This window comes from Callospermophilus lateralis, chromosome 15 (assembly GCF_048772815.1).
Source record: "Callospermophilus lateralis isolate mCalLat2 chromosome 15, mCalLat2.hap1, whole genome shotgun sequence".
In the NCBI taxonomy this organism is placed as follows: Eukaryota; Metazoa; Chordata; class Mammalia; order Rodentia; family Sciuridae; genus Callospermophilus; species Callospermophilus lateralis.
In genome coordinates, this window is record NC_135319.1 from 28,077,868 (window position 1) to 28,103,198 (window position 25,331).

The following is a 25,331-nucleotide window of genomic DNA, read 5'->3' on the forward strand; positions in this document are numbered from 1 at the left end:
TCTGGGCTACTTCCACATTTTCAAATCATCTTTCCTTCAAGAACCACAACATAGCTGGCCTTGATTCCATGCTATTTTCAATAACATAGTTTACCAAAGTATGAATTAGAAGAACTACTTAATTCACATTCACCCTGATTGAATTCTGGAGAAGATTTCAGACTTTGAGCTGAAAGGCAGCAATGGAAAATGATATTGATCATGAAAGACTTTTTACTCCCATCCCCTCTAAATCTCTTGCCTCCATTCTTGTTTCACAAAAATGCTCTGCACCTGGCTTCTATTTTGGTTCTTTGTTTCCTCTTGTGTTTCTCTGTGTTTCCTCTGTCCTCCTTACATAAGCTTCACTTTGAGAAAATTTAACCTCCCTTCAGAGCTGGTCTTACTTTCAAGAAAACTTTTTTGTCCTTTCAGTGTTGAACCATTTCTTTCCTTGGAATCCAGGATGCAATCTGTGCTCTTCTAACTAAATTATTTCATCACAATCTCTCACAGTAATTTGTCTCCTTCACCACCTCATCCCAATTCCTATGAAGCAGATGCCATTACTGCTATGGTTTGGATATTTTATTTCCTAAATTTTCATAAACTGGAAGCCTGGTTTCCAAGTATTCGTCTAGAACATGGTGGATTCTTAGGAGATGGGGCCTATTGAAAGGTGATTACATCATGAGGGCACCAACCTCAGAAAGGATTAATGCTTTGTTTTTGATTTTGCAGGAGTGGGTCAGGTCTCCTGGGACTGGATTAAGTCCCATAAGAATGGGTTGTCAACCTTTCCTGGCTGTTTCTCTTGTTTCTGCTGTCTTGCATACATGTACCATGTTGTAAGGTAGTCAAAAGGCCTTTGTCACAAGATGAATAAATGAGGCCACCCATTCTTGGGCTTTCAGCCTCCCAAACTGTGTGCTAAATAAACCTCTTTTCATTATAAAAATTCCCATTCTCAGGTATGTTGTTATAATATCACAAAATTCACTAACGCTACCACCTGGTAATTTTTCTTAATATAGCCATCTGCCACAAAATTTAATGGGATATTTTAGCACTACAATTATTGTTTTCCTTTTCTCTACCACAGTATTCTTCCATTAGCATAAGTGGTGATGTAAAAATACACTGGAACCTTCTAATCACAGTACCAGTTGACAATTGAGCATTGTCTTTTTATCATTCTTTTTCATTACATGGCTCCTGTGCTTTGCATTTTCCAAGTATACCTACTACCTCATAGAGCAATTTCTCTTCTTTCTGATCTCTAAGTGTCAAATTTCCAGGGTGTAGTCTTTGGATTTTAATGTTAAACAGCATTTTCTAGATGATTGCATCTCAGTCCACAATTTTTTTCTTAACTCTAGATCAGCAACAACAATACTCTTGCCAAAATCTTTGCTTTCATATTGAAAAAGCTTTATAAACATAAAGTCTACTCAAATGAACTCTTGATTTCTGTCATTACAATACCTGAGGGAAGGACAGGGACTTCTTTAGAAGAAAAGCTAAGTTATACTTTTTTTTTTTTTTTTTTTTTGGTACTGGGGACTGAATCCACAGCCTTGTGCATGTGAAGCAAGCACTCTACCAACTGATCCACATCCCCAGCCAAAACTGAATCATTCTTGACTTTCCCTGGGTATTATGTAGAACCTGTTAGCAAATCCTTGTTCTTTTGACTTCCTTCTCAACATCTCCACAGCCCCCACTCATGGTTAAAGCCATGCTAACACTTTATCTGGGCTAGTAATGCATCGGGATCAACTTTTACTCCTCTCTAAAAGCACTGTTTTTGTTTTGTTTTTTGTTTTTTACAAACTCCCAACCTCAAGGTACCAAGGATAATCCCTTTACAATAGGATTAAGTCATACCATTATTCCAAGTTACTCAAAGACTTTCTTTCCAACATAAACAGAAAAGAAATCCAGTCTTCTAGCCCCAAGGATTATATCTCATCTCCACCCAGCCTTTCTCAGTCTTATGGTCTCTTAAGCCCCTACTGGCTTTAGGGGGTTTACATTGGAATTCAGTTCCTTCTCTCAGGTTCCACAAATCTTGCTCTTATCCTTTAAGTCCCCCCCCCCGCCCCCGCCCAGAGCTCTTTTTAAACTTTCTAGCTGAAAACAGCACCATTCTCAAGTTTTGTTCTTGTCTTAAAATTTATCACTACATGACTTTATATTAAATAGTTACCGATTTTACTCATCTATTTGTATTTTACACAGTTTATTTGCATTGCTCAGGGGGGAGCGTTTTTTTATTGTTCTGAATCTAACCTCTAGAACAGTGTTTAACACACTTTAAACATTCAAAAATATTTGTTAAGGAAATGATTGAACCAAATTAATTAATTATTCATTGGAATAAAACAAAAAAAGATAAGAACTGGCTACAGAGGGTTGTTATTCTAATTTATAAGTTGGACATAATGTGATGGAAAAATAGGTGAAATGCTTTTAGAAAAACTGGGGATTCAGATTAGGTACCAGTATTGGCATTGTAGAAGAACTATTTTATGAGCACAACACACATCTTTTTTGCTTGGTTGATATTTCTTTTTCTTTATGAGGATGTTTGATACGTGATTCAATTACTTGTAAAAAGAACTATATTCATCATGTTGCTAGTAGTAGGGAAAAAAAGTAAAACTATTGATACACAAAATCTAAATTTACCAGGGATATTTAGGTTTTGTGTTGGTGTATTTTCAGCAATGAAAATAACTATTAAGATACTCCCCCCCCCAAAAAAAACAACTGTAATTGAGAATAAAAATGAATAGACTTTAAATTTGTTCCCCAATAAAATGCAATGTTTTTAACATACATTTCTTAGTAATGAAATTATTGCAACTATTTGTGTTGTCAAACTTTTAAATTATCCTTAAACATTTTGATAAAATTAGAGAAGTATTAAATATCAACCTTAGTCTTAAATATTATATTTAAAAATTCTAAATAGGTTAGGCATAATTTTGAAATAGGAAGGATTTTTAAAATTTCAGTTAAGTATTGACATTAGTAATGTTATTTTCTACATTAATTTAACAAACATTTAAATTTCAAAAAATTATTGTAGAACAAAATTATCGAACATTTTAAAAATATCATTCCTTCAAGTGGAAATCAGTGATTTTTTACTTGCCACTTGAAATTATATTTTGAGAATCTGAAGTTATCCTGAATTAAAACTATGAAGGGCATAAAAACATACTAAGAAAACAAACCTTTTAATGTTATTTATCATAAAAAATGAAATAATTTTTCTCACTTATTAGTGAAAATAAAAAGGAAATTGCTTATATAGTCACCTCATATAAATAATCTGTGCCTTACTTTGAATAATTAAACTCATATATCTTCAATCTTCAGGCTTTTGTTTATACAATTTGAATAAGTACATAATTAATGCAAACCACATGGATATAGTTCATCTGCAGAACTGGAACCCTTTGCTTTCACTTCAGTGCTGTGTCTTAGTATATTTTTTCATACCTTTACTCTGAGCACAGAAGCAAACATTCTTGCATCTTCAGATACTCCTCCAATGTAGAATCTTTTCTGAAACACTGGGGGATGATTATTTTCATCCTGAATCTCAATGTATACTTTCGCTATATTGCCTAGGAGACAAGAAATAAAACATTTTTATTAATGGTTATTCATTAGAAAAACAAATGCATAGAAATAAACACTTATCATACTTACAGTAAAAATCATTCCTAAATGGATGCCTAATTCCCCAAATCCAGAGGATATCAATAATGAAGCTTTTGTTATAATAATGTAAAATTGCCACTATTTCTTTTGATTATAATGTCTTTATTTTAATTGATTTAATGAATGCTAAAGTACTGTGCACTAAAGTACTGTGTGTGCTGCTATTTTCCCTTTTTTTTTTTTTTTTTGGACTGGGGATTGAACTCAAAGGTAGTTTATCACTAATCTACATCACCAGCCTTTTTGTTTTTGTTTTTTTGTTTTAATTAGTTAAACATGATAGTAGAATGCACTTTGATACATCATATAAAATGGAGTATAATTTTTCATTCTTGTGGTTGTGCCTGATGTAGAATCACACTGGTCATACAGTTATATATGTACATAGGGTAAGAATGTCTTCACTTTGCTATCCTTCCAGAAATTTTAATTAATTAAATTAAAAAAAAATTGAGACGGTGTTCCCTAAGTTGATAAGGGCCTTACTTATTAACTTGCAGAAGCTGACCTTGAACTTGCCATTGGCCTGTCTGAGACTATGAGTCACTAGGATTACAGTGTACAATACGTGCCTGGACTCAATGGTTCAGTTCACAAACACTTCATACACATTACCAATTACATTAAAGCGGCAGATATATATAAACTCCTTCTGAAATAATAGACATTTCCACAAATCATGTATATCATATATTATTCTTATTTATAAAACTAGCAATAATAATCACCTCGTTTAAAACTATAATATAAGTTTTTGTTTTATTTGATACTGGGGATTGAACCAAGGTGCTTAACCACTGAGACACATCCCCAGCCCTTTTTTATATTTTATTTAGAGACAGGGCCTCAGTAAGTTGCTGAGGCTGGCTTTGAACTCCCAATCTTTTTGCCTCAGCTTCCCCAGCTGTTTGATTACAGGCATGTGCCATTGCACCCGGCTTATTTTAAAAGTTAGAGACAGTTGGGTGAATTGCTTACTGCTATAAAAGGAAAATAAGTTTTATCATGTAATAAGGACTGTTTGCATTAGAAGCTAACATTCAGTGAAAAAATGTAACATAAAAGATAATTATCATATGATTCATAAATGCTAAATTTTGCCATTTAAATCATATAAAGTATACCATAAAGAACACATTTCCTCTCAGCTGTTAGAAACAGCCCCGCATTATCCCATTAGTGAGAAATTGGCATTGGTCACTAGTCCAAGGGTGATGTTTCTGATACAAAAAGGATTCCAGTGTGTAAAAACAATGTCCAAGCCAGATAAAATGGAAAATAAATAATTATCAATTCTGCAAAAGTAGACTAAAATAGGCATTCCAACATGTTGCCTAAGGAAACTATTCTGATGCATTTTAATTATGATTAAATATATGGCAATTGATCTATAAACTATTTATTAGAAATACCTATTTTAATATTTTATCCTGTAATAAATGCCCTGTCTTAAGCTTTCAGTAATGAATACCAGCTAGTAGCACAGCCATACATAACGGGCATATTGGATATCTGAATTGATTGAATAATTAATGAGGAACCTGTCTTAGTAACAAAAAGAAAGAAAGAGCTATTTTTTCCTTACTTTTTTTTTTAATAAGACAAACCCTAAGCTTTTGCCCGTATCCAGTTGCTCCTCTTTTCATTTCCCTCTGCTTCATTTCTTTCTCATAATCCGTGAACTGAAAAAGCTAGAACTGAAAAAGCTAGAATAAAGAGGATAAATTTGCTAGATCAACAAAGAAAGGAAGTAAAGTTTGTGGCTGATTATGCTTCTCTGTTCTTCAGTTCTAGAGTCCTGGCTTGCCCTTCAGTTAGCCACCATCAATCATAGTTTATCCAAAATAAAATCCAATTTTATCTTAGCAACATACCATTTTTACCACTAGAATCAAAGAAGTTAACAGCTACAAATTTAATATTTAAAGAAAGGGAGGAATCCTAAACTATATCACTTTTCTGATAACACATTTCTTCTCTGTCATTCACAAATATATAAAATTAAATCTGCTGTGCCTTTTTGGAATTCTGCATAAGATAGAGGTCTCGAAATCTAAACTAATTAAGGATGTCATTATTCTTCATTAAATGGGTAATTTAAAATGCAAAAAATCACCAGCATGGTACCACATGATTGTAATCCCCAAGGTGTGGGAGGCTGAGGCAGGAGGATCACAAGTTCAAAGCCAGCTTTGGCAATTTTGGGAGGCCCTAGTAATTTAGTGAGACTCTGTCTAAAAATAAAATGTAAAAAGGGCTGGGGTTTTTACTCAGTGGTTGAGCACCCCAGGGTGCTTACTGTAGTGTTTAAGCCCTGGTACCTAAAAAAATTAGAAAAAAAAAAAGGAAAAGTTTACAAACTCAAATTTTATATATCCCCCTCATAAACAAGTAAATATGTTCTTTTTTTAATATTTATTTTTTAGTTGTATTTGGACACAATACCTTTATTCACTTATTTATTTTTATGGGGTGCTGAGGATCGAACCTAGGGTCCCACATATGCAAGTCAAGCGCTCTACCGCTGAGCCACAACCCCAGCCCTTAAATATGCTCTTAATAAATACTTCTTGTGTCATTTTTATCACAACCCCTTAGATTCCCATGTATGCAAGTCTTTTGGTGCTTTGTGTGTGTGATTATATATCACCTGCTTCCCTTGTCATCTTTTTCCAATGTGTTCTGCATTCTGACATCACAGTGACTTTACTAAATACAAGTATGACTCTTTAAATCAAATCAAGTATTAAAATTAACAGTTCTTCATTTTTTCATTCTATTGATTGATTATTTATTCAATATATCTTTTGAGGGACTTTCTTGCCTGAGCCACTCTAGATATTACTATGTGGAACAAGAAATAAAAGTTATGATTTTTTTGTTAAATTAAAAACATAAAAAATCCATATCAAAAAGTTAGCATGAAACAGAAGGCTCTTAAAATTCTTACATGGTTATCTGGTTCTATTTGTATTACCCTCTGAACATTATTACCACTGACAGATAATGTGAGCAATGCTGTGGATATGACTGTGTATGTACATGCACATCCTCCTTCTTCCCCTATGCAGAGATCACCACAGACCTTCCACAAACCACAGTGTGAGCCATTTCTAAGATCCAATAGAGTCTTGAAATCTCTCTGGAATTTTTGAGTTTGAAGGAATAGGGAGCAGGACAGTTTATGTCAATATTCCCCTGCCTTCTCCCAAAGAAATTGAAAAATAAAGAAGGAGAATTTGCTTGTCTTTGGATAGTTAGTAAGTATTTGAGTATGCTTTTCCATCTAAAACCACAAGGATTAACATTTCACTGAGAAATTTCCAAAACTTTCTAAATATTTACAAAACTTGGTGTTAAAAATATAGAGTGATAAAATGGGACTAATGAATGAAAATCTGCATTCAAACCATATAAAAAATAGTGGGTAATTTGACTGAAATTAAATTAGTCACATTTAAAAATGGACTAAGGAAGTGTTTTCATATGCCCATAGTTGAAAACATCCCTCACCTTCACCTCATAAAAGCATAAAATATTTAGAAATAGTATGAATGCAATCTGAGAAATTTTATTTCCATATAATTGAATACTTCTACCTTCAAAGATACTTGTAAAGCAAACTAGATTTTTACTAGCACAGAAAGAGGTGACTGTGCTCTAATCCACATGTTGGAATTATATGTTAATTATATCTAAATTATGTTTCATTCACATGTTGAAATATTACAAAATCATTAAAATAATGTTTTTGAAGAATATTCAATGACAGAAAAATATTTTGGATACAATACCAAGTATAAAGAGTGAGGCCATGATTTTAAACAAAGCACATATTATTAAAATTTGTACATATGTGTGTGAATACATAGCAATAACTGGGAAAATATGGAATTTTTAAAATAGTAAAAATGTACAATTTTATGTCATCTTAATTTTCTTCATTATACATATTCTCTAATTTTATTCTTATTACTTTTCTAAATAAGGAAAAATTAATGTAAAGTTGGAAAACTGGAAGTGTAAAAAAACCAAAAGTTATAAAACAATGCATGCAAAAAATTATATATATATATATATATATATATATATATATATATATATATATTGAAATAAACTTCATTGAGTTATTTCTACACTTTTCTAAAATGTCATCATTGTTATCTGAATAGTCTGGGAATACCTACTATATATCTTTACTTTTTCTGAATCAAGAAGCTTGGCTGAAAGCATACATTTTTCCCCCCTGAAATAAGTAAGAATTTGCATTCTACTTTGCTTATTTGTAAGAAGACATTTTCTAAGGTACATGTTATTTATTTGTGAAGATTTAACCACAAAACAATGACTCAATAGATAAGTGATTGTGCAAAAGATAATCTAATTATCTGTCTATCTTTGCTTAGTTTGTTAGTCATGTGGCATACAAAGTATTAAATAATTGTATTTTTACAGAAATTTTAGAAGCAATTTAAAGTGAAGTAATTTAATTATAACTATTTAATGCCATTATCCCCACTTAATGTAGTTTTTGAAAAATACTTAATGAATACTTATCAACTAGGGGTTCATATTTCTTGTAATAGGTCATTCAATCCAAATATTTTGCTTAATCCACTGAACACAATTTTTGAAGCAACAAAGCTTTGTAAATTTTGAAAGCTCAGGTAATCAGCTACTTGTGTTTTGGGGGACCAGTCAGTAAAAATAGAAATTAAAACTTTCATTATGATAGAAAGTAAAAATCTAGCACTGTAACTTTTAAATAATAGCCCACTCTTCACACAATTCCCCATATCACTCACCCAAGCTTTCTAATTAAACACAATTGAGTCCTAAATATTTTTTTTTTTTGAAATGGTAGAGTTTTGTTGTTGTTGTGTGTGTGTGTGTTCATGTGTATGGGTATTTTTTATTTATTTGTTTATTTATTTATTTTTTTCTGGCTACTAACATCCCTTTCGGCTTTATTTTGGCTGTAGATTTCTATTTTCCCTCCAGCATTACTATTATCTTCACACTTCATGTGATATAAGTGGGACTGTAAATTACTGTATGGAAAAAAAATTACAAAATTGAGTCACTGGCCTGGTTCAAGTGTACTCTCCAGTTGACCTCCAGCCAAGAGGAAAAAATTCAACCTTGGTCATGAAGATTCCCTTCCCTTCAAAGTTTCCATTCTTGAGCTGACGGCCGGCCACTTGCTTGTCTTTGACTCCAGCTGTCTTGGTAGAACTGCCTCAAAAAAATGTCTATTTGGGATTCTAATATTGCCGAATTTTCCCGGTCTTCGTCCTGCCTTAGATCCTATTCAGGTTTTGTTTTGATAACGCAAGCTAAGGAGTGTTCTGGTAAATTCTTCTTGGTATGAAAGTGGGTTAGGTTGTTTCCAACTAAATATCCACTCCAAGAGCCATCAGGAATGACCAATGTCTTCTATATCTGCGAAAGTAGTTCACATCTATGTACAGAAAAGGGTTGGAATTTCCCTCCCAAATTACTGGAAAACTTAGATGAAGGAAATTTTCCATTGTGTTTTGCAGCATTTAATCTAGTACTATATTTTAGTATATTTCTCATTAATACCATGCATAATTGCATTTATCTTGACCACTATTTTGGGGAAAAATATTTGTAATTTTGTATACATAGTATTTGATTATCAATCAAGAAAGTGGAACCCAAATCAAAAGAGCCCAAAAGATAACTTGATTAGTCTCCTAACATTTCACAACCTACAACCATTGGGTATTCACAGAATTCAGAGCAATTATAATAGCTCTTTAAGTGCTTCCTGTGTTCCCATAGTACTTTGTAAACATTATCACACTTTAAATTCTCAGTTTATGATATATATAGAAATATTTAGTCTAATAGAAAAGTTACAAATTCTAAAATTTACAAAAATTGAGAAAGATAATAGCTGGAAAAAATCAGAGAAATTTCAGGCTTATATAATAGTAATGTTAAACAATTAGTTGAATACAAATTTTTCAGCATCTGCATTTTTTCAGTTGCTGTATTAAGGTAATTTTGAACAGTAACAACTTACTTGTTAAGTTATCTGAGTTATAAAAGTTTTGGTAAAACTGATTTTTAATGATAAAGTCTCTTTACTGCCATCTATATTTAGTATTTATGCACTATCATCTAACATAAACAAAATTGAGTCCCTGGCCTGGTTCAGGCTCCTAACATTTTTATGCATTTTAATAAAGCATAAAACTTAAACATAGCAATCTTTGCCTAGGAATCTTGATGGTAAGAATATGCTGTAAATAAAGAACTGACCACAGCTTACAGAATGGAAAGTGACAGCATTCAAAATAATGATTTTCTTTGAGCTGCTTGTCTGTAATTATTTTTTTAAGATATTACATAGGGGACTAATTAGGTACAAGATCCGACTAAGGATAAAAACATGAACAAGATTGATTAATTGAGCTTATAAAAGTTCCTAGGAATAGAAAAATAAATAAGATTTGAAAGGATTGACTACTAGATTTGTTTTCTGAATAATGATTAAAAAGAATGACAAGCTAAATTTATGTTTTGTATCTTTGAATCATAAAATTCTCAGTTTCTGCCTTTGTATTGACATAATTTGTGAACTAAATTCAAATACATGCTTCATAAAAATGTAAACATTAATAAAATCAGAAAAGGTTTAAAAATTAAATTAAATTTTAATTTTTGTCTTTTATGAAGATAAAATCAGGAAATTCTTTATCTAGGCATATTCATTTCCCTGTTTTCTTGAACTTATCAGCCTTTAAAAAGAAAAAAAATAATAATTGGCATTAACTGTTGTCACTGAGGCCCAACTAAGTACCATCCAAAATACTTTCCTTTATTCTAATATTTTTTTTAACATCTGGAATATCTGATGTTCTAGTCATTTTCTAACTTTCTTATTTTTTAAATATTTAGGGATTGAACCCAGAGACTCCTGCATGCAGGTGATTTACCACTAAATTATATCCCCAGTTCCTTTTATTCTTTATTTGATTCTGAAAGAGGGTCTTACAAAATTCCTGAGTGGCCTTGAACTTTTGATCCTCTGCAGAGCCTCCAGAGTAAATGGGATTACACAAGTGTGCCACTATGGCTTGGTTTCCATTCTCCAGGGATTGAACTCAGGGGACCTGGACCACTGAACCACATCCCCAGTCCTATTTTGTATTTTATTTAGAGACAGGGTCTCACTGAGTTTCTCAGTGCCTTGCTTTTGCTGAGGCTAGCTTTAAACTCAAGATCCTCCTGCCTCAGCCTCCCCTGTCTTTGGGATTATAGGCTTGCACCACCATGCTTGGCTCTCTGCCTTTTTTGATCCCCTCCTCTACTATGGCTAACAGGCCATCATTATTCAAATTTTACTTTTCTCCACTGAGCTCTTCAATGACTTTTTAGTCATTCATTCTAGTGAGACAAAGCTAGATGGCTCTGGAAACTTGATATTTTTCAACAGTCTATAAGTAAGTCATTGGATCTGAGTTAACTTAGTGAATGCAAACAGCACTTCATGATTGGCTTCTGCTTTAAGATCATTCATTTACTTGACCAAAAAGATACCACTGTTACAAGCGCAGTCAGTTTTCCTCTTATTCTTTTTTCCATATTCCTTCTAAATATGTAAAAGAAGAGTATTTTTGTGTGTGTGTCCTGGCTTTGAGCCCTTTTAGGGAAAAAGGGGTGGTAACCAGGGATTGAATTTAAGTGCTCAAGTGCTGAACCACATCTCCAGCCCTTTTGTTAATATTTTATTTTAGTACAGGATCTCGCTAAGTTTGTTGGGGCTTCACTAAGTTTTGAGGCTGGCTTCAAACTTGTGATCCTCCTGCCTCAGCTTTCTGAGCTGCTGGGATTACAGGTGTGCTCCATCAGGCCTGCAGGTTTTAGCCCTTCTTATGGTGTGTTCAGCAGGTCTGTGGAAACTCAATTATTCTCTTTGTGGGTTTTAGGTCATATCTTCCAAGATTAAAAGTATAAAAAAGTTCAGATCTAATCTATTCTTTTTAGTGTTCATTTTCTCTCTTTCCATGATATATTACATGTTGCGCTAATTTTTTCATGTTACTGAGAAAAAATATAAAACTACAATCATTCATTCTCTGTCTCAGTATTTCAAATATTTGTAAAGCAACAAAACAGCAAATGAACAAAAACACAGGGCACTTTCTATTTAGACTACATTTTCTATTTCTAAATATCTTAATTCAGTTTATGGAAAGAACACAAAAACTATCATTTTAAACAAATATCTATAGTAAGTATCACAAGTAGTTTAAAGATCCGTATTTTAAGAATATACTTTATGACATCTTTTACTCATTTACTTCCCAATTTCTCTTCTTTACTAATTTTTTGTTACTGCTATGATACTCACCATTCTCCAGATACCATAAAAAATTTTCTCCCCCAAGGTTTTACTTCTAATATTCTCCCTGAATTCTTTCTTTCTGCTTCCACCTATCCTAATCAGAATGGATCAACTTATACAAAACCAGTTATTATTTCAAGTTTCCCTTTCCTATCTCAATCAAGAAACTATTTAGTCTACCATGGAAATTCTATGGAAATTCTTCAGTCTCAAATCCTTCATGTCTGTGTCTCTCAGATATTAGTTGGTCACATGCTTCTTCATGCCGCTATATATTTTTCTACTCAAGTATCATAGTATCTCCACTAAAATATGAACTCCTTACAGACAAAAATCTCATTATGTAGATAGTTGAGATAGTATTATGCATATCAAAAGCTGGTTAGTAAATTTAACATTCTTCATGACCCGTATGACATGAAAATAATACTTCAGAGGCCACATGATGGGAAACAAAAATCATATTAGATATGTCCCCCAAATAAAAGGTCTCTTGTATAAATCATTCTGATTGTACATAATTGAAATTAAGGACATTAGTCTTAGTAGAGTAATAACAATTAGATGACCCCCAAAGCCTTTATTAATCCATGTAAGATAACCTAAGATAATATCAGGATACCTCATTTTAGGATCAAAAATGCTGAGCCTCAGTCACTCTTGGTGTACATATATTTGCTACTTTTTTCCTGCAATGCCCTACATTTGGTTATTTGATTTTGTATTTAGGATTTAATTATCACTTCATATGTTTCACTCATTAAATGCCTGTAAATAATATACAATTCATAGTTCACAAGAGGAACTACAAAATTATGATGCTATTAATTATTCCAGGGGAAAAATTACATAAGTTTTGTCCAGTTATTCACAACAAGATATGATTAGATGTGATATGAGCTTTCATATAAATAATAAATGTCAAAAAGATAAGTTTGAAGATCTGCAGGTATGGCTCAGTAGTAGACTATATGCCTAACATATGTGAGGTGTTTAATCTCCATCAGCAAAACCAAAACCAAAATGTAAAGCTCAGGAGAGAAATAAAACATTGAGAGCATTTCTTTGACAGAAAATATTATCCCATGGAATTAATATAATTTACTAGACAAATTCTGTATTGTGCAGTCAACTGTCCCCTGAAATGTAACTTCTCTATCTCCAAAATGATATTTATATGACCCTCTATTTTAGGATTCATCTCAAATGTTATCTTTTCTGATCACCTGGGATCCTACGATGAAAACTGGGATAATATAAAATTGAATAATATCACATCCTTGCCTTTGAGAAGAAATCACAGGGGAGATATATTTTTTCTCGTCTATTTTTTTTTCCCAAGTTACAAAAATTGGATGACTTAAACTGAGTCTTGTAGAATAATTGGGAGTGGATCAGGAAAACAATGAAGGACATTTTCAAAAGAGAGAACAATGCAAGGAAAGACATTAAGGTATAGTTATTCCTTGAAATTAAGTGAAAATAACTCAATCAATATGCAAATTGAGAAAAGCAGTGACCTAGAAGATGTCTAGCAGAATTGAAAGACCCACTAAAGTTGAGACAATGAATCTTCTGAAGATTCATTCCTATTTACATTCCTTTTAAATGTAACTTTTCTTGTACTTCGTTCTCATTATTTAAACATAATGCTGAAATTTAGTTTTGTTTAGATAATGGAATTTTTTTTCTTTTTCCTTGCAACAAAGAATCAGTAAGTTTACCTACTTATTACTACTGCTCAAAATAAAACATTAAATTAAGAGAAAAAAATTGACTATCCATTTTCCATAATGAGTCAAATAAGTAAAAACAAATATAATAACTACACGCAATATTTAGCAAATTATTAAAAAAAATAGTGCTGCTTACTTTGCAGTTGAGACAAAATCATGATTAAGTGACAACAGACAAAATGTCCAGTGCTAGAACCCATAAACAATAATACAGAATTAAGGTGATTTAGCATAAAATTCTGCTAAATTCTCTTGTTATTTTCTATGGGTAAAATGCCTTTTATGCATGTGTTCTCTACATAGTTGCTTCAATTTTCTATGTCTATAAATCAAAATATTTAAATGACATATATGATTTAACAGATTTCAGTCCTGTGCTAGTTTCTTGTGCATTAAATAGGGTTTAGTTTGTTTCTGTTGAAGTAGGAGTTCTTTGTGAAGCAAGAGATATAGAGTTTCCATTGTGTGGTTCTGGAGCCTCATGATGAATAAAATGATTGCTACTTTAAAAGCAGCATATAAATTTGCAAAAATATTTGATATTCAATAAATGATCTTGACTTTTAAACTCATTTTAAATTTGGACTAAAGTAGCTTAGGAGAAATTTTAAGTTATTGGCCTGGGGTTACAGATAGTGTTAGAGCACTTGCTTGCCTAACACACGCAAGACCCCAGGTTCCATCTTCAGCAGTGCAAATGGAAAAAAAAGAAAATGTGAAATTTAAGTTCTTAACTATACATTACTTATATTAATTAGAAAAAATATTCTCAAGAAGGAAACAAATTACATCTTCTGATTTTAGAGCTGGGCATAACTAAAGGCATAATTAAAGAGAAATGTTTTATGTACTCCTAACCTCTTACATACTTTAATTTTAACAGAAGCAATATAAAATGATTTTTTTCATGAAACATGATTTTCTTTATATCATATATATAGAAATATACAATCATAATTTGTCATCTAGTTTAAAAAGGTTGATCAAACATTATTGCTATTGTTTTACAGACCAATTTGGGGGTCAACAAAATAGCATTGCCTCAATGTACTTGGTTTTATAAATGTATTAATAAAATTCTAACCATTTTTAAATCACATTTCTAAGAAAACTTATTCTTGACAATGTAGTGCTTTTGGGGTAAATATTTTTATGCCATGAGTATTCCAAAATAAATCTTTGTTTCATTAAAATATAATTGTTTCAAATGTATGTTAAATATGATACATTGAATGTTTGATACAAAATTATGATGACATTAAATTCATCTTTATAAACTGGTTTCCAAGTTTTAAAGTAATATATTATCAATGAAGTTTTCAGAACTGTGGCCATGCAACTATACCACAAATATAAGGCATGCATCATTCATGGGAATTTAGGATGAAAAATACATAATGTGACATAATACTTCAATATTGTTAGTCAACTTATATGAAAAATGTTTTTGCAAGTCAGTCAATAACAAGTAAAGAGTCATTAGCATTATTTGTCATAGGCCTTCTGTTTGAAAACAGAAAAGTCAAGTAAATGAAATGTATTACAAGCTTGTACCCTAAAGCTAAAACCATAAAATGAAATCAATGGCATTTGAGTTGTTTTTTATCACCAGTTTAAGCTTTATCTTAATTGTTCTGTCATTTATTCTCAATCGAAAGCGTACTTATTGAATCAAAACACAATGACATATTTATAAGAAGCTTTGCTTTTCTCTTTCACATTTAAAGATAATTATAATTTTACAATGAAACAAAAATTGCTTCTTCAGTTGTGGAATTATATAAATCAATCTAAGTCATAAAGTTGCATTGATTTTTTAATTTTTAGTACATAAAAATTAAAAGCATAGAGGTAGCTTTGTGGCAGAAAAAAATACTGATGTAAGTTTCTATAGAGATTCTCCTCAATTTAGTATCCTCTTTGGGACAAATAACATTTTACTTTGTGAACTCAGCAGACATTGAGGTGGTCTGGAGAGATAAAGCATGTGAACAAAAACAAAATGAATCACATAATTTTGAAGTAATTTATTAGAAAGAACTGAAAATAATCATTTAATTGAAATTAGTGGTCATTAAGGCAGCCAAAAAAGTAAATGTGGATACCTATCAATTGAGACTAAAAAGGAAATAAGAAAGATTAAAACTGGGAAGGAGGACCAGAGAGTTCATAATGAATGAAGACAAAAGAATGAACACTTTATTCCGGGCTTTATTAGATGCAGAGAGATCCCCAAAGGTTTTCAGAGTAGTCCTTACAATATCAAGGACTGTGAGCTTCGAAGCACATTATCTTGTTTGAAACAGTGGACTGACTCTATCTGTATAAATGACTACCTAAATAACTAACAAAAAGGCTACAGATCCAGGTTGATGAGGTGGAGTAAGCAGAGCTGATGTTCAATTAGCAAAGTCAGATATGATATGGATTGCAGGATGATACAGATGCTGCATATTTGCATAACATTAGTCTGATACTAAAACCCTTCACAATCTGGGCTTAATTTTTCAGACTTATTCATAAATTGGACATATCTTCCTGTTTCCTCTTTTTGAATCTCCCTCCTCCTGAGTTCATTGGCAGCTTGGATTTTTTTTTTTTTTCCAACCACTCAGACAAGCCATTATCTGACCTTGAGATTGAGGAGGAAGTGTAATTAAGGTTTACAGAGAAGTTTCTACTTAAATTTTGCAGTTATGAAATGTTTGAATACTCCTGGTCATCCCTGTGTTTAAAAACAATGTCATCAAAGTGGGTGCTTTCAGAATCAGTGTTCTCCTGTCCCAACTTAATTTTGGCAGTGCATTTCAATTAATTCCAGCTTGATATTTTAGGATGAATTCAGAGTTGGTCTCTAGTTTTTGCCTCTAGCATCATTATCACATATTCAGGTGATCCTACTTAACAGGATCTAAGAAAACTAGCATTCACATGTGTCCCAAATCTGGACCTTGAATAATATTTACAGGTTGTCTGTCTGCACATTTGTAGGAGTACGACTTATTTAGATGTGGCTGCAATTCCGCTTGACAACAGTCATCATAAAATTGTTGCTTCATCTTTTTCCCTCTAGATTTACCTAGTAGGTCTCAAACATGAATTCATGTTGCCCTGCAAACATAGACAGTGTTTTTACTGTAATATTCAACATTAAACTTCAAAAGGAAATGTATATCATATTCCACAATTCTTCTTTTAGGGGGAATGAGTGTGTTGTAGAAAAGAATTTAAGTACAATTTTCCCTCCAAAGAAATATGTCACAGGGTAATTTCTGGATTTCCATTTACTGAGAGACTGACAAGGAGGAGGCTCAGCACATTTATTATGTAGGTTTAAACATCAAAAGGATTTATTGTGAGAATGCTTCTTCAAGATAAACAAAACCAAAGTTGTGGGTAAAACAGTCCCATTAGGGCTTATCAACTTGCAGCCATAACTCTTTACCTGTGGGCAGCTGGTTTTTGAATCCAAGGCTATTGAACTTATAAATTTCGTAGCTAGCACAGAATCTCCTATGAGAAGGGCATCACCATCAACTGGGTAGTTTTTGATGGGTAGCTTCACACTGAGAAAAAGGGGAGGTGTTGCCTCTGTCTTTGGGCAATTTAAAGTAATGATTCATTCACCATTCTCAGCACAGAATCAATGTACACAGGATCAAAGCACTGGAGGCATGGTTTTCAGGCATATATTTTATATCTGGCAAATAGAGTGTCTATCTATTTTTCATCATGCATCAATACATTCATGCATTTACATCTTTATTATATTATGTACTACTTCCAAAGATGATTAATGATAATGATAAAGCTAACAGTAAAGAAAGGTAATATATATAGAAGCCCTGGATGAAAATCCTAAAGCAAGTGAGTGAAAATTTGATGTGCAAACTAGCCCAAGCCCCCTTCAGTAAATGAGGTTTTACAGGAGCACAGACCCACCCTCTATTTTCATGTTGCTTCTCCCCATTTTTAAGCTACAAAGGAAATGAGTATTATAGTTGCAAAGAGATGATATGGGGTCATAAACCAAAAATATATTATCTCAGGGGTCCTACTTGGAACATGATAGTGAGTCAACCCAATATTTTGAAAACCAGTAAATAAGCAAAAAATTCTGCCTTTCCTATGTGAACTGGACATTAAGTTAACCAAATATTTGAGAAAGAAAAATTTCTCTTTAAAGCAGTATTTTGACTAGTGTATACTGAATAACTGAAATGAAGTAGTCAATTGTCTAGGAATGACTATAAGTCACAAAAAGATAACCAAAGAGACTTAATGTCTAAGAAGCAAAAACCATATGATTTATTTATTTAAAAAAAAGAAAAAAGTACCTAGATCAGTCCAGCCTCCAAGTCTAAATACAGATTTACTGAAATAAAGAAGACAGAGAAAAATATGAAACAATTTCTTCACAATATAGTCATCAAAATCCAGGTTCCAGAAATCTATTTTCTTAAACAAATAAATATAAGGGATAATAAAAGAAGATCTAAAAGCCTCCACCAGAAGACTGCTAGAATGAATAAATAAATTCAGCAAAGTAGCAGGTTAAAAAAATCAACATACAAAAATCAGTAGTTTTCCTGTACAATAATAGTGAATCTGCCAAGAAAAAAAAAATTCAGAAAAATAGTCATGTTCAAAATAGCCTTAAAAATAAAGAAAGTACCTAGGAATAAATAGAAGCAAGAAGATGAATACCTCTGCAATGAAAACTATAAAACACTGAAAAAGAAACTGAAGAAGACATAAGAAGATGGAAAAACCTCCCAAATTTATGGTCAAAAAGAAATAATATTGCTACAATATCCATATTACCAAAGGCAATATACAGATTCAATGTAATTTACCATCAAAATGCCAATGATAATCTTCACAGACCTAGAAAAAATAGTTCTAAAATTCATTTAGAAATATAAAAGATCCAGAAAAGCCACAGAAATTTTAAGCCAAAAGAGCAATTCTGGAGGCATCACAATACCTGACTTCAAATTATCCTACAGATCTGCTCCTTAACAAAGGCAACAAAAACATACTTTGGATAAAAGACAGTCTGTTTTCCAAATAGTGCTTGGAAAACTGTTTACTCATATGTAGAAGATAAGACTAGATCCTTGCCTACAAAAACATCAACTCAGAATGGATCAAACACCTGGGAATTAGACCAGAAATTCTGCAACCAGAACAATACATGCATACCTATGTTTATAGCAGCACAATTTACAATAATCAAATTATAAAAGAAGTCTAGGTATTCATCAAGGGATGAATGAAAAAATAAATTGCTGATATGTACAAACAATGGAGATTGTTTTTTCAGCCATAAGGCAGAATGAAATTATGTCATTTGTAAGAAAATAGATGTAACTTGAGAAAATTATGTTTAGCAAAATCAGTCAACCTAAAACCTCCAAAATAACCCAACCTCAGAAACTTCAGGGTTGGTTATTTTCCTTCATGTGGAAGACAGAAAAAAGCAAAAAAGAGGTGGTGGTGAGAAATATCAAAATCAAATGGAGGTTAGTAGAGAAATAAGGGGAAAAGGGAAGGCCAGGGAGGGAAAGCAAGGAAATACTAGAGAATGATACTGGTCAAATTAGATTATTATATCATGTGTATGTATGATATGTAATAACAAGTTCCACCATTATGTATAATTATAATATACAAATAAAAATATTTTAAAACTGTATCCTGAAGAAAAATCAAGGAAAATAAAAAATCAGTAGCAGTGATGAAGCCTACAGATTAAATGAGGCGTAAGAGATCTATTGATAGGTCATAATGAGTAGACCATTTTTGAATTTTGTTGAAAATAAATTATTAATATGAATACTGACTACATACATGTTGGCATTGGAAAGTTTTTGCTAATTTTGATGACATTATCATAAAATTATTAAAATTAAGTTTTAACAGTTGTCATCTTTGAAAGACATATATCAAAATATTTAAAGTGTAATGTTGTATCTCTGAGCAGTTTCAGAATAATGCAGTAGGGAGAAGTTTGGAATGGATGTAGAACTATTTCTCAGCACATGTTAACCTTGAGATGGGTAATTGATACATGAAGATTCATTGCAATTGTCTCTGTAATATGTATATATATGCTTGAAGTGTTTCATACTTTGATCCCCTGCACTGAAAACACACATTTCATACTGAAAGGTTAAGATGTTTTAAATATTCCTAGCCTTGAATTTATTAAAGGAGCTTTAAATTTTTCTATTTGAATTATTAATTTTTATTTAAATTTTAAATTCAGTTAGAGTACAGTTGTAAAATTTACTTTGAAAATTACGTTGTTAATACTGTTATGATAAAGAAGTTACACTATAATAATTTTTTAATGAATAAAACTTCTTACTTTTATTGCCTTTGTTCATATGATATATGGTAGAGCTAAAGACCACAGGATAGCTAATTCTGAAGCAAAGAAGAACCTTCAGACAATTAATTAATTAACCTCAATTTACATAATGGTCTTAGTTTTTGCATAGCTAATGGGCTAGGGATTGATTGCAGGCCATTAACAGTTATTAGTAAATGAAACTATGTTTGAAAAATATGAGTTCCTATTTCAAGTTTTAGGGGCAAAAGTCAGTTATGAGATGTCAACAAAATTCAGAGCATCAGGCATTAAACAAACTAACATTTAGCTTTATAGACTTCATGCATTTCTGAAAGGATAATTCATGAATGTGCTAATTGATCTCACCTCTGTGCATACAGAGGCACATACAAATATACATGTGTATGTTAGGTAAACTTTCATTAGCCTTACAATTATATTTAAATTACAGTAATGGGAACTAGTTTTGTTATATTTAACTATAAGAACTTCCTATATCTCTATTCCTAAAAATCACAGGTTTTTCTCAAGAAATGCCACATTCTACAACCCAAATATTCAGCAAAATTTTTTTCTAAAGCTTTTCAACTATTTCAAAGAAACATTATAAAATTTTCAACTAATCTTTTCCATTTATTTGTATGTGCAATGTTATATAATTTATAGCTACCCTAACATTTTGTCAATTTGTTTAAACAATTCAATTTACAAGCTGAAGCATCCTCTGTATTTATATAAAAAAATACTGCAGTTTAATGATTTTAAAGCTTAAAAAATGTGGTCTGTTATTTTGAGGAATTTAATTCTGCCAGTATGCATTCTGACTGAAAACAGTTTGAATCCTTTAATTTCAAAGACACATTGTATATAAGCTGATTTTTTAAAAATGATCAGATAGTACTTTCACAAGCAACCATACAGTTCCTTCCACTTGTTCAATAAATAAGGTTTATAATAAATAAAAAGAATTACCTTTATCCAATTATTTGCAACATCTTTTAAATTTTGTGTCAGTGCCTTTCACAAATGGACTTTCACTTGGTTTACTGTGTGGGTCAACTATATTTCACTGAAATGTTGAGAAAAGATTTTAGCTTCACAAAGCAGTCTTAAACTCCAACTCTTCATTTACTGTCATTTTTTTTTTAAGTTCCACTGAAACTTTCTTGTGTTTGCAAGATGGGGTTATAATTTTTTTCATTTTATAGAGATGGGTGTGGATTAAATATGATGTTACATGTAATTTGTGATTATTGTTAGTCACCGATTTAAAAATGATTTTCCCTTTGCTTTAAGGAAATATGTAAGTATAAGAAGCCACCTGGTGGGGCTGGGGTTGTGGCTCAGTCATGGAGCTCTTCCCTAGTATGTGTGAGGCACTGGGTTCGATTCTTAGCACCACATACAAGTAAATAAAAGAAAGGTTCATTTACAACTAAAAAATATTTAAAAAAAAAGAAGCCACATGGTTCAGGCATGTCTAGTAAATACACATCCATTATAGTTTATGTTTTATATGCTTATCCAGGGTCTCTCCAATGAATTAAGAAAAAGGTTTATTATATACTGATAATAATGGTATTTTAACAATATCACATACATAGTTTGACAACAGTATTTTACTGCCTTGACATTTCAAGAGTATGAAACCTCTCACAGAATTGCCATATACCAGCTATTAAAATGAATGATAATCATTTCCAGGTATTAATGATATTCCTTTGTTCTCCACTGAGAAATTTATTTACATATATATTTAACTAGAATATCAGCAGAAACACTATAAAATTCTTGTCAAGCTCTTAAGTAATATAACTCACTTTTTGAAGGAACTCGGAGATTGGCGAGGACCACTTCCAGGGAATCGGCTTGGACTCGAAGCACATAACTTGTTCTTGTTTCATAATCCAGGGGGGCATTCACATAGATGACACCTGTGATGTTATTGATTCCAAACTTATCTAGAATTTAAAATACAGTTACTAGTCATTTCCTTCGCATTTGCAAGGGAATAATTCTCTTTAAAAGATAGTATGGTTTCAAAAACACTTAATTGTAGCAATTATAAAGTGTGAAGTATGAAAGTGATAAGGCACCAGCTTTGGAAACTATATTCCAGCCCTGGAAATAATAGACATCAGTATTTCCCCAAATGATACCTTGAAATTATAATTAATTATGTGTGTTGTTTTGAGATTCTTCTGGATATCAACGCTTCTGTGGTCTTTATGCTTGAAAAGTGGTGTATAATACGCTACTCACCACCACAGGTTCAGATGGTCTTCTACAATAGTAAAACATTTTAGATACGTCTTTTAAAAAAACCCATTTAATTTTGCTTCACCAAATATTTTTTTGTTTTCCTAATAACTATACTTTCAATAATTTAATGGATCTTACTCTATGGATTAGTGGTCTGCTAAGAACTTCTTAAAGAAAAAATGGGTTATTTAATATGTAGGTTATATTTTCAAATTACTTATGATTCTAATTATCTTAAATATTTTCACCTGATTTCTATATTTTATAAATTTGTGTATATGCAAATATATAAATATTTTTTTAAAGTGAAAAACACAGAACATTTTTCAGTTTATAATGCTGCACCTTTTGGATTCTCCATATCCTTTCCTCACTTTTCTCTGTATCATTTATGACCATCTAAAATATTACATATTTATACATTTGATCATTTTTATTATCCATCACCTCCCATTGGACTGTTAAATCCTATGAGTGTAGGGATCTATTTTGTTTACTGTTCTATCCCTAGAGGTTGAAAGAAAAATTAGTCCATAATAGATGTATAATAAATATTTGTTTAATGAAATAACAAATGAATTAAATGTAAAACAGTAACTGTGAGGGATAGATGATAATAAATACAATCATATTGCTATCTTCAAGGAAAAAAAAACAGATAGAAGTAGAGAGGAAAAGTGTTGTAACCAATTGAAGGACTACAGCTTTAGTTAGAAGCTGGAAGTCCAATAAATAAATTAAAAAATAAATAAATAGGAAGCTCATTTTTTATTTAGGCAGGAGGCATAATGGTATCATATTAGCAAAATAAAAAAAAAAGAAATGCAATGAGGAAAGTAAGATGTTGAGCACTGGCTGTAGGGGCAACAGTGTCTAGTAATAGTGAGTCACTGGAAATTTCATTGGTTTATTGTGAAAACACAAGCTAAAAATCAACTCACCTTCTTCATTTCCTGAAACAATGGAGTACACAATACTTTGATTGATGGCTGCAGCAGAAATTACACCAACTGTGGTCCCCCTGGCTGCAAGTTCACTTACTGGAGGAGGTCTGTAAATTTAGAGATAGCAACTTATTTATTTTAAGATTATTTTTAAAAGTCACTTTAGGTTCACAGAAAAAATGAGGGGAACTTAAAAGATTCCCCCCATATACCTTCTGCTCCTACACGTACATAGCCTCCTCCATTAACCTCATCCCATGTTACAGTGCTACTTTTGAGACAGTTGATGAAACTGGATTACATGTCATATCCACCTCAAATCAATAGTTTATGTTTTAATTTTGGTGTTACGTATTCTGTGGTTTGGACAAGTGTTTAATGAACAATATTCACCATTATAGTATCATACAAAGAATTTTTACTGCCCTAAATATTCTTGGCACTTCACCTATTTGTTCAGTCCCTAACAAACACTTATCTTTTTTGTAGGTCCAGTTTTTGCCTTCTCCAGAAACGTTATAGAGAAATGGACTCATAAAGTATGGAGACTTTACAATTGAAATCATACTATACAGCCACTATTCAGATTCATAATATGTACCCAACCTTCTTCTTCATCTTTTTCATGGCTTGCTACCTCGTTTATTTTATAGCTGAATAATATTATATGAACTAGAAGCACTGAAGTTTATTTCCATATATGAAGAAGCCTTTGTTGCTCCCATGTTTTGACAATTGAGAATAAAGTGCTATAAATATCAGTTCACAGGGTTTGTATGGTCATAAATTTTCAACCTCTTTGGGTAAACACAGAGGAGTATGACTTCTGGATCATATGGTAAGATTTGGTTTAGTTTTAAAGAAACTGACCAAGTAGATATACAGATTTTTGTTCTTTTCATTAATGAGAGTTCCTGTTGCTCCTTATTCTTACCAACATTTGTTGTTGTCAGTATTCAAGATTATGGCCATTCTAAGAGATGTGTAGGAATATCTATTTATTTGGAATGATAAGAGTTTTGATTTTAATAATAGAGTGTGTGTAATATTATACATGTGCAAGTTTATTTGAGTAATACCACTATCTGGTGCTTCAGAGAAATACCATATTAAAACTTCAAATCTAAAAATGATGTTCAAAATTATGCAAATGATCCTGGTTAGAATGCCTTATAATATATATTATTTTAATTAAAATAAAGCATAATATTAGTCTATTATCTGCCATATTACATACAAAATTATTTTCAATTTCCAAAGTAACTTCTGGACTGAAACCAATAGTTACATGCATTTTCTAACTCAAATTTTTGAAATAAAATGTTGCTCTTGTGTTCATATTTAAGCATATGGGCTTCATATATTTTTTTTCTTATCCTAATCCTGATCTACTATAAATTTTTAACTATATCAAAGTATTTGAATGGATAGCATAACAAAATTCACATTTTCTTTTAATTCACTCATTTTGCTTAACTGTAGACATATTATTTCTCTAGTGATTTGGTATCTATATGACTTCAAAAATATTCCTTAATACCTTATTTCATTTTCAAAATATGATTTTATAAATTGGTTATCATAAGTAGGCTATCATAACTATCTTCATAAATTTATACCAAGCAATCATTCTCTATAAACAATAATTTAATGTCATCCATTTTTGATAGATTTAAAAAAGGATTAAGTATAGGTCCTAGCAACATTTCTTCATCTTTTTTTTATTCCAGTTACTATAACCCATCTGATTTCTGTAAGATTAACCTCTGGCCTCAATCTTTTTTTTATATGACAGTGGAATGCATTACAATTCTTATTACACATATAAAGCACAATTTTTTATATCTCTGGTTGTATGCAGTATATTCACACCAATTCATGTCTTTATACCTCTACTTTGGAAAATAATGATCATCACATTCCACCATCATTAATAA

At 31.6% G+C, this 25,331-nt stretch overlaps 1 protein-coding gene across 16 annotated transcripts in view; it reads right to left on the reverse strand.

Annotated features, from left to right (window-relative positions):
- Pcdh15 (protocadherin related 15) overlaps window positions 1–25,331 on the reverse strand; it is a 702,462-nt gene that overhangs the window by 81,002 nt on the left and 596,129 nt on the right. For all 16 annotated transcript variants that reach the window (XM_076835193.1, XM_076835192.1, XM_076835191.1 and 13 more), the window contains 3 exons: window positions 23,392–23,501; window positions 22,009–22,149; window positions 3,490–3,617 (listed from right to left, as the gene is read on the reverse strand). In XM_076835193.1, the coding sequence (XP_076691308.1) occupies window positions 3,490–3,617; window positions 22,009–22,149; window positions 23,392–23,501 (379 nt within the window). The remainder of the gene's footprint in view (window positions 1–3,489; window positions 3,618–22,008; window positions 22,150–23,391; window positions 23,502–25,331) is intronic.